This window comes from Podarcis bocagei (assembly GCF_964188305.1).
Source record: "Podarcis bocagei genome assembly, chromosome: 8".
Lineage (NCBI taxonomy): Eukaryota > Metazoa > Chordata > Lepidosauria > Squamata > Lacertidae > Podarcis > Podarcis bocagei.
Genome location: NC_138133.1, coordinates 50,289,729 through 50,300,751, shown reverse-complemented (window position 1 = coordinate 50,300,751; position 11,023 = coordinate 50,289,729). Strand labels below are relative to the sequence as shown.

The 11,023-nt window shown below is 45.5% G+C and overlaps 1 protein-coding gene across 2 annotated transcripts in view; it reads left to right on the top strand.

Annotated features, from left to right (window-relative positions):
* The window catches only part of KLHL14 (kelch like family member 14), a 57,938-nt gene that overhangs the window by 1,091 nt on the left and 45,824 nt on the right, over positions 1 to 11,023 (top strand). Inside the window, exon 2 of one of the 2 annotated variants that reach the window (XM_081206818.1) lies at positions 1,412 to 2,422. In XM_081206818.1, the coding sequence (XP_081062944.1) occupies positions 1,455 to 2,422 (968 nt within the window). In that variant the 5' untranslated portion in view covers positions 1,412 to 1,454. Of the gene's footprint in view, positions 1 to 1,403; positions 2,423 to 11,023 lie in introns of those variants that run through there. The other variant, XM_081206819.1, reaches the window with a different exon arrangement.

Sequence of the window (11,023 nt, the reverse complement as noted above, 5' to 3'; positions counted from 1 at the left end):
TAAAGGGAGAGGCTCTTGGAGATTTCTGAAACCCCGACTGTTGGGAGGCAAGGGAAGTGACCGGGGAAGGGGACCTCCCTGCCACCTGGCCACAGGCGAAGACTGCAAGCGCTGCCCACCAGAAGGGGAAGCTACAATGGAAGTAGCAGCCCTCGCCGGGATCCCGCAGAGAAGCCGTGGCGGCGGCGGCGGCGCTGGCTGTTGCCGCGGAGGGCTCGGCTCTGCCGGAGGCGGGCGACGACCAGCGCGGGTCTCTTTCCCCTCAGCGCCAGCAGGTGCAACTCCCAGGTTAAGGCTCGGTGTATTGATTCCCCTCAGCAGCCGCCGCCGCCGCCGCCGCCGCCGCCGCCCTCAGAGTCCAGGCGACTTTGGCTTGGGGAGCTCCGGCTCCTGGCGGCGCAGGGGCACTTTTCCCCGCCCGCTCGCCTCTTCCTTCTTCCCTCATGCCCCCCAATCTCTCTCTCTCCCCCTTCACATCCACCCACCTCCCCACTCGAACTTCCCAGAGTTGCCGGAGTTAAAGCGGCGCCGCCTTCCGCCCACAGGAAAAGCAACCCGCGCAGAATCAACGCCAGACCGCGGGGGGGACTCGGCTCGGCCTGCCTCTCTCCCCGCTTTGCCCAGTGCAGTGCAGCACGCGCAGCGAGAGGCGGCCGGAGTTGGGTGCACACCGCTGCCCCCTCTCCTCTCCTCCTCTCCCACAGACGAGGACATTCCTTCCTCTCCCCCCCCCCTCGCGGTGCTGCTTCAAGGCGAAGCGTCTGGCGGTTCTGCAGACGCCGTCCCTCGCGAAGGCGGGAAAGGCGCAGTTTGGGGAAGGGGAGGGGCATCCGACAGGGGCATCTTCAGGCAGGCTGTCTGAAATAGCGGCCTGGCCGCCCTCGACTTTGGCAAGGGCTGCGTGGTTTTTCCACCCGCCCTCTCTTTCGTCTCGATAGTTTCTCTGAGAGTTTCCGCCGCTTGCCGTACAAGCCCAAACTCTACCCCACCTTCCTTTCCCGCCTCCTGCGAAGGGAGCAGCAGCAGCAGTGTGGCGCGCAAGTGGCGCGCGCGCCTCCTCCGCTCCTCCCGGGTTGAAAGAAAGTAGTTGCCCACGAGCCGTGTCCCACCCCCACCCCCACCCCCCGCCATTTCGGGAGGGAAGCAGCAGCAGCAGCGCTTGCTGGAGATGAAAGCCCAAGCCCCATGGCGGGGGGAGGGCAGCACACCGAGAGTTTTAAGCAGCCCCAAGCCCGCCGTGGCGGCGGCGGGGGCGGCTGAGCAGGACGCGTCTCGGTGCTTGCGATAAGGATGGACACGCCAGGCCTGTGAAAGCTCCGCGTTTGTTCTTGCGTGCCCCCCTCCAGCCCCAGCCTCTCAACCACTCGTTTCCTCACCCCACCCCACCCCGCCTTGCCCCCTCTTTGCCCAGGTCGGAGGAGGCTTTCCAGTCAGGTGCGCTGAGGTTGCCCGCCATGTCCAGGTCCGGGGACCGAACGTCTACCTTCGACCCGAGCCATAGCGACAACCTGCTCCACGGCCTCAACCTGCTGTGGAGGAAGCAGCTCTTCTGCGACGTGACCCTGACGGCGCAAGGCCAGCAGTTCCATTGCCACAAGGCCGTGCTGGCCTCGTGCTCGCAGTACTTCCGATCGCTCTTCTCCAGCACCGCCGGAGGAGGAGGAGGAGGCGGAGGAGGAGGCGGCGGGGGGAGCGGGCACCACCACCACCACCCGCTGGGCGTCGGACCAGGTGCTCAGGACGGCCTACCCTCCAAAGAGCAGCAGCAGCAGCAGCAGGAAGAGTCCGGCACGCCCTCCTCGTCCCCGGAGGACAAGCTGCTGGCCAGCCCGCGGGCCATCAACAACCTGGTGCTGCAGGGCTGCTCGTCGATCGGACTGCGCCTGGTGCTCGAGTACCTGTACACGGCCAACGTGACCCTGTCCCTGGACACGGTGGAGGAGGTGCTGTCGGTCAGCAAGATCCTGCACATCCCGCAGGTCACCAAGCTGTGCGTGCAGTTCCTCAACGACCAGATCTCGGTGCAGAACTACAAGCAGGTGTGCAAGATCGCCGCCTTGCACGGCCTCGAGGAAACCAAGAAGCTGGCCAACAAGTACCTGGTGGAGGACGTGCTGCTGCTCAACTTCGAGGAGATGCGCGCCCTGCTGGACTCGCTGCCTCCCCCCGTGGAGTCGGAGCTGGCGCTCTTCCAGATGTCCGTGCTGTGGCTGGAGCACGACCGAGAGACCCGCATGCAGTACGCGCCGGACCTCATGAAGCGCCTGCGCTTCGCGCTCATCCCGGCCCCGGAGCTCGTCGAGCGGGTCCAGTCGGTGGATTTCATGCGGACCGACCCCGTCTGCCAGAAGCTGCTTCTGGACGCCATGAACTACCACCTGATGCCCTTCAGGCAGCACTGCAGGCAGAGCCTGGCCAGCAGGTAAGTAAGAGAAGGCGAAGCGGGCGGGCGGGGGGTCCAACTCAGATAAAGCCTCATACTTTGCATTGGGTTAGCTGCGTGTGTACATGAAACTTGAGGTTCAAAAGTTGACTTCAGCACTACAGAGCTGTGAGCAAAACAGGGACAGCGCCTGGCTGAGGCGGTGGGTTGAACACACCCTCCCATAGGCACTGGATGAAAATAGAGAGGAAATATATATTGGGGGGGGGGGACACTATAGCAACAGCCACAGGGATATCATGGCTCAGAAAGGAGCCATGGCTTAGATATTTAGGGCCCTTGAAAGATGCTGCAGCTGTTTTGGATAGTCACTTCCTACTGCATCAATAACACGTGCAGAAAGTTTGCAGACAACTGAAGCTGAACCCTTATGTGGAAGGAAGTTACATGGGGACTTATTACTCAGTAGACCTATATAGGATTGTGCTGTAGATTTCTGCTTGTGCTCTTGTGGGTGAGCTTGTGATAAAGGATACAGGTCAGTCCCACTTGGATGAAAGTTCGGGCTGTAGGGAAAGTTCGAGCAAATAGCTTGCCCTGTTCGAGACCTGTCAAAATGTATGAGGAATTGCACCCACACTTTTCTGGAAGATGCTTTGTTGATACAGCCCATGGTGAGGTGTTTTGAAGAAAGCAACTTTTTAAATTTATTTAAATTTGTTTCATTTAGGGGAGGGGAGGACAAAAGGAGAACACAGTTTTGAAAAAGGAAAGGAAAACTTCAGTAACAGGTTGTGATGTTCTCCTTAAGTGTTAAGCTGCCCAGTCACTGAACTACAGTACTTGTTAGAGGTGCAGTGCACAGCAAGCAAGACTGGTGTCAAGGGAAAGTGGAATGTGCTGGATAATTTAAGAGATGTCTCTTAAAATACAATATGGGGAGAAAATTGGATGGGCTAACAGCCATGGCTTAGTAGCATCAGTTTTAAATCCCATTATGATCTCCTTGGGCCCTTTCTACAGGGATGGTATCTTGCCAGCTCCTCATCTTTCTACTGTGGAAGTTACCACAATTCTTTCTGATATAATGCTCTGTTCCCATGATACTACAATGCAATGTACAAGTTATATTTAACAGCAAAAAGTACAACTTAAAATGTGTTAATCATTAACATGCTTCACATTATTCCCAGTTTAATGTTTCACCTGTTTTATAAAACAATCCAAATACAGTGCAGATGTCTGGGTTTACATCTAGCTCTTAAAGTACTTTCTATGCTTACTTATAATACTGTCGTTGATAAAATGCAGGTACGGTATGGCCCAGGAATAGTCATGATGTCATACTGTTTGTGTTTGTGACATCATATATATTTTCCTGTTAAATGAATGAATGAACCATAATGTTGAAAAGAAAGGGCAAAATCCATAATAAAAATCTTTTAAATTGCTACTATGGGAAATGAAAGAGATGGGAAGTGTTTAATATTACATTTTTGTGTGTAGCTATGCCTCTTTTTGTTGTATGTATTATTATTAATACAGTATTAAACTGAAAGTCTGCACATGTCACAAAACTTTTATTTTGTCTTTTTAATATATGGTTAACAGTGAATTGTTATTAAAGTGGCATGATGGAAAAGAGTGTTGTGAGATCCACAGTGTTTTGCATATTATGGTGTTTTATTTCCCTGTTCAGAACTTAACAAAAACTCCATGTTTAACTTAAACATTTAACTTTAGCAGATGATAGCTGCAGAGCTTCTGGCTTTCTTTGTCTCTAGAGAGGCTTTGTAAAATATCTAGCTACACTACAGTGTATCTTAGTATCAAGTATTAGGAAAAAATGTAACAGGAGCACTAAGAAATATAAAAGCACATTTGAGGCCTTAACAGTAACATGTCTGGCAACTGTCTCTAGGATAATATTTTGGCTTTCGAAATACAGACTACATTACCTACTTCAGCCTCAATTCTGCACACCACCTGGGACATGATGGGGTTTGTGTTGTGGTGGATTGCTGAGATACCAGGCTGTTTGGTTCAGTGCAGATACCTTCCAGCTTCACTGGTCCATATCATTTGAAGGATATGTAGTGGTGTTCTGACCACTGAATGTTTACAGGTGTCAGGGATGCTGATACTTCTGCAGCTGGAAGCTATCTTCTTCCTTTAAGCAAAAAATGCACAGAACAGACATAGTCTGACCTTATTCTGTAGTCATTAAGGCTGCAATCCTACACCTGCTTACCTGGGAGTAAACCCCACTGAACTAAATGGGACTTCCTACAGAGTAGATATGTATGGGCTTGCAGTGTTATGGAACTATGGGTTGAATCCATCTACAGTATGCTATATTCAAAGTAGACCCGTTAAAATTAATGGGCCTAAGTTAGTCAAGCCCATTAATTTCAATGGGTCAACACTGAATAGGACTAACATTGGATACAACCTAGTATTTCTCACTTTTGTACTCAAATGTGGATACTGATTTAACTTGTTTGTTGCACATATAACATTGTATGGACATATTGAGAGTATTAAAACAAATTAACCTCTGTAGTCATATTAAAACTTTACTCTAGATATTATCATTGATCTCCATTAATGATCTACTCTAGTATCTTTATAGTTTGACTTTCTTTAATATTCCATAATTATTCTACGATACTGTCTAGCATATACACAAAAAGATAAATAAATCAAAGATGTTCATAAGCAAAGCAAATTTTATATGCACCCAATTAAAGTTTTTTAACTGTTCCATATGACTTAATTAAAACTGAAGAAATTAAATATAAAATTTTAAACTAAACAAATGATGATCCGTGAAAGCTTAACATTAAATGAAAGAGATTCTTTAAAAGGCATGGGAACATTATTTGGAATTATTTGGGGGAAAGCATATTTAAAACTTATTGAATAAAGTAGTCTGATAGATAGAAATGAATATAGAGAATGATTTCCAGACATGATTATTGGTTTCCAGGGAGCAATAATGACATAGGTAAATTAGAACTACATGAAATGTTTTATGAGATGTTGATAAGGGATACTTATGAATATGGTTCTTTTTAAAAGAGACTAGTTTCTTTCTGAGAGGTAAATAGTTAAGTGGCATAGACATCTGCTTAGTACTCTATAATGAAGTAACATAGAATTAACACACCTGCTCTTAAAGACTGATTAACATCCTGCTGCAGACTCCCATTTACTTTAATGGGCGCTGTATCAGGCCTTTAGCATAATTTGATAACTGTCTTCCTGATTTGCTTAAAATTACACTTTTGTTCCTAATGCACTACTTAAAACTATTGCATGCAGATGCTTTGGGATTTGCCCTATTTGCAAACTTTAAACTCCCACTAAAGAGAAAGGGTAAAAAGCTAAAAGCCTGAATTATGATTCTCAAGTTGCTCTCTGGAAGTAGTAATTTTATGTATCTTTTGCATTGCAGCCCTAAAATAAGATAATATTGTTATCACTGCTGCAAAACAAGTGCACATATTTGAAACTATAATACCTTTCATGATGGTCTGTCTCAAAATGAAATCCTTCAATGGATGCAAGACCATAGCCAACATTTATTACATTTCAAATGCATTATATAGATCATACCAATATACTAGTTCTAGAGAATCAGTAGTAAAGTAAGATATACTTTTCACCCATAAAATGTAAATGTTTGTTCTAAAAACTATGGAAAATGTATTTTTCCATAAGAAAGAAATCATAAACTTTCAGAGTTTAGAGGAATTTAATCCTAAGAATTGTATAAAGAAGTACAGCTTTATACCCTGTAAAGTGCTGAATATAACATGCATGATTTGCCCCCTCCCCTCTCTGCTTTACACACAAGGGGAGGAGATTTAAAGTTTCCATTTGCAGTTTGTAACAAGCAGCAGTTTCCTGTTTTGTCTGAATATGAGAAACTGTGGTTCATTCAAACCACAATTTGTTAACAAACCAAGATAGCACACTATGCTTTGTTTCAATATCCTGATTTGTTAGCTAATTATGATTTCTATAAACAAGAGACTCTTGTGTTCAGATGAAATAGGAAACCGCAGTTTGTTACAAACTGTGAATCAAAGCTAAATCTTGTTACACACAAAGGAGTAAGGGATAAAGTAGAGTTATGAGGATCATGCATGTATTGACAGACCATGATTTTGTTACTTCTGAATTGGGCTTCTGCGTTAACTCTCAGTTGCTGAATGAAGAGGCAAATGCTAAGATGCATATATGGAGATTGTAATGTTTATATGGCTTGCTCGAGGTAATAATAAAGCATCAACTTCAGCTTTCCCCCTTATTTGACTAGCAACCAGTCATCAGTGTCCTAGTGGCAGAAACTCTTCCTTGCATTACAGCTTATGGTTTTCTTAGTGACTGGTTTTAAAGATGATAATTTCCTTTGCATTTTCAATTACATTTTAGAGCTGTGAATTGAAAGAATTGGAATAAAAGTTTACTTTGTTTCCACACTTTCCCCATAAACTGATAAAAATGAAATAGCTCTCTCCAGGCAAGTGGTATCACCTTTGCCTCTCAGCAAATGGGAGAAGTTGGATGTTTGAAAGGGCTCTTTAGGTTTTTCTACTACTGTAATCTTGGTTCACTAGGAAGTCTTAGCAAGAAAGGACCATGATACGTCTTCCTCCCACCTGTTTTTGCAGCTCACTACCATTTGCCTGGGTGCATGAGCTCTTTTTTAATGTCTCCATAGGCGCCGACTCCATGGGGCCTGAGGGGGCCCGAGCCCCCTCAAAAATTCATTTGGGGGGGCTCCGCCCCCCCAATAATCTCGGGCGCCCCTCCAGCAGAGCGCCACCGCCGCCCCTCCCCCAGCCCAAAATGCACAGGGTCGGGCTGCATGCCTCCTGCCCTACCTCCCGAGCAAAAGCTCCACCCAATTTCCTTCGGAGCTGATTAATAGGCGCAGCACACTCTCCCCTATTCGCTCACGAGGAGGCGGCCCACTTTATCTGCATATTCATGAGCTTATTTATTATTCATGAGCTTTCGCGGGCTCCCCCAATATTTTTTATAAGTCGGCGCCCCTGAATGTCTCACATATTGATAGTTACAGTGACTGTGCAGTGGAAATCAGGTTGGATACTTCAAGACAATGGTTTACACGTTCACCCAGAACTCTGTAATTCTTTGCCTCTTTCACCACTGAGTAGAACTTAGTTGTCTAAAAGGGTCCATCACACAATGGACTTCACTAGAGTGCTTTTTTATATTTTTTAAAAAGCTAGATATTTATACTTGTCAAGTTAGACTTACTGCAAAGTCCGTTGCATGAAGGCATATAATTGTCAATGACTAATAAAGCAATTTTAATCATTTGTATCATTCTAAAGTTCAATCAAGTTTTGCCACTCTGTTTTCCAAGGGGCAGGCTTTGTTTATCTGTGTGTAGTTATGAGATATAAGTATGGTTGAAATCCTAGCTGCAGTCTGTGTATGCTCACTGCGCTTTATAGGCACCATAATCAAATATTAACTAAGGAAGGGGAGCGCCTGGCACTTGCTTGAGATGAGGGGCTTTGGAGACCCATTCTCCTGTTTGGTTTGGGTACAAGTGTGAGGGGAGAGGGAATTGGGTTTGAAGATGCATGTTCTTGCAAGCCAGTTGTATTTTCCCCACAACACATACAGAAAGGGTCCTCCTCTCTGTTTAAAGATTCCTGTTGGAAGGAAATTGGTCTTGGAGGCAATAGCTGCTACCATGCTGGCAGTAAGCGGGCAACATGCATGTCCAGACCAGGGGCTCCACTAGAGTTGGGTTCATGGGGCTTGAGCTCCAAATCTTTTTCTAAGTGCCCCAAGTGTTTCTGTGTGGGTAATGATTTTGGGGGAAATGGAATTGTAAATGGTCAATTTGGGTAGGATATTAATTTGGAAGAATAAATGTGTTTAGAGAGATAATTTGAGGGTAAATTGAAAGGGATTTTAACTGATTTTGATAAAGATATGTTGGGAAATTAATTGGGAGTAAAAGAATAGAAGGAGGACTCATTTTAGGTGCTCTGGGTAGGGTGCAAATTAATTGAAGAATTTACACAGGGCGATTTGGATAGGAAATAGGCTGACTTGCCTTCTCTGACATTTAAATTCTAAATTTGCATCTATACACATTAGCATATGGTGCTCTTATGCAAATTTGTGTCAAGGGGTCCATGCCCTCCAAACCTTTAAGTACCTAAATATCCCCTGGTACAGACCTCAGCCCTATTGGGTTTGGAGACTGTTGAGCTTGCTTTAAAAAGAAAAAGAAAAGGCAAGTTTCTCATAGTTCAGTTGGTAGATCATTCAAGTAGAATATGACTTTCTTAATTTTAGGGTCATTGGTTCAAACCCCATGTTGGGCAAAATATTCTTGCATTTCAGGGGACTGGACTAGATCTCTACAATTCTATGATTTCATGATTCCCATATATATTTAGAGGTTCCTTTAACCTCTAAGGACCCACTTGAATGCTCCCACTTCCCCATTTTGCCGCCCTGCTCATCCCTATGCAGCATACTTATGCTTGTTGCCTTCCATCTCACAAGGCAAAACTTTGAAATGGAGCTGAATGGAGGCCTGCTGTTCAAGTGAAGAGGGGGAGTAAAACAAACAAGCCAAAAAGAACTCACTAAGCACATTCAGATCCTTCAGCTTACCTTTGCTTGCTGTTTAGTTTGCTGCCAGTATCCCTTATTATTGAACTATAACACTCTGTATCAAATGGATGGCCTTCTGCCAAACATATTAATTTGAAGGCTGCTTTTCTGTGTAGAGAAAGAACCATGTGAGACAACATCTGCCTTCTGAGGTCAAGTATTATAAATATGTCATAATAAGTCAAGTAGTAAGGTGATTATTGTGGGACTGAAAGTGGGAGATGAGACCGGCAAGCTATCACAAGCATTTTGACACAGTTCTTGTATATATGAAATACCTCACTATGATCATCCACTGAACCCACCTGGATTATCTGCTGCTTCTATTTTGTACTCTTTGTGTGAGCTGTGCAGTGTTTAGAGATGTATCTCTACCTAGTAGACCAAAAAACATAGAGATAAATTTTATCTATGAATCATATATGTATCTTGTATTTTTCCCTGAGGAGCTCAGGGCTACAACCCATTTCCCAGATTTTGTCTTTCCTCTGTTCCATTACTGCTAGTCCCAATTCCTGACATTGGGTTTAATATATTCCGCTTTCTTGTTTTTGAGCAGACTCTAATAATAATAATAATAATTTATTATTTATACCCCGCCCATCTGGCTGGGCTTCCCCGGCCACTCTGGGTGGCTTCCAAAAGAATATTAAAATACTATAATACATCAAACATTAAAAGCTTCCCGAAACAGGGCTGCCTTCAGATGTCTTCTAAAAGCCTGGTAGTTGTAGTGGGAAGGCGCCACTACCGAGAAGGCCCTCTGCCTGGTTCCCTGTAACTTGGCTTCTCGCAGTGAGGGAACCGCCAGAAGGCCCTCGGTGCTGGACCTCAGTGTCCGGGTAGAACGATGGAGGTGGAGACGCTCCTTCAGGTATACTGGACCAAGGCCATTTAGGGCTTTAAAGGTCAGCACCAACACTTTGAATTGTGCTCGGAAACGTACTGGGAGCCAATGTAGGTCTTTCAAGACCGGTGTTATGTGGTCTCTGTGGCCACTCCCAGTCACCAGTCTAGCTGCCGCGTTCTGGATTAGTTGTAGTTTCCGGGTCACCTTCAAAGGTAGCCCCACGTAGAGCGCATTGCAGTAATCCAAGCGGGAGATAACCAGAGCATGCACCACTCTGGCGAGGCAGTCCGCAGGCAGATAGGGTCTCAGCCAATCTAAGTTTAATCAAATTTTCCATGGATTCCTCTGATGGATTCTTATGTGAATCCCTAATTGCCTTAGCCAGAACTTTCTTAGCCGCTTTGCACTGACCATCAAACCAGCCAAGATGTGATGATTGTGTTGATTATTAATTGTATAAGTTATCAAACAGGGCCTGAGTTCTGTGAAAATTTACTGGAAGACATCAACAATATTTGGAAATTTGCGCATAAAAAGTTGGCGCAAGCTGGTAAAATGATTACTATATGTTGGCATCTGTCTGACTCAAGAGACAATGGAATGTGCCTCCAGTGATGAAGTCAAACTGCTGTGTTAGCAGCACTCCTCTGGGTGCAAGCCTGGGCAGTATGTATAGCGGTCCTGGGCTGCCCAGACAACAACCCCTCCCTCGGCTTCACTGATGTGGTCCAAAGGAAAGCAGACCTATACGTTTGGCACCAGCTTGCCTGCAAGGGCTGCTGGAAGGAGGTGTACAAGGTGCCATCCAACTGTTTTGGACTTAATAAATTAAATATTGTCCTCTGGCCACCATATATCCACATCGCCTAGAATAGATAAACTTCAGATTCAAAATAACAGCCCCAACCCTGAAGCTTTCCCCCAAACAACCAGTGCCCTTTGGCAATAGTCATTGGAGGTCATCAGGAGAAACAGCAGTCACAGTGGCATAATAAATCCCTAACTTCAAAATAGCACCACAGTTTATGGTTGGCACAATCCATGCAGAGTAATCAAATATCAAAAGTAATCAAATATGCAAAAACATAGCGGAAACGCCCCATAGAAATGCTGTC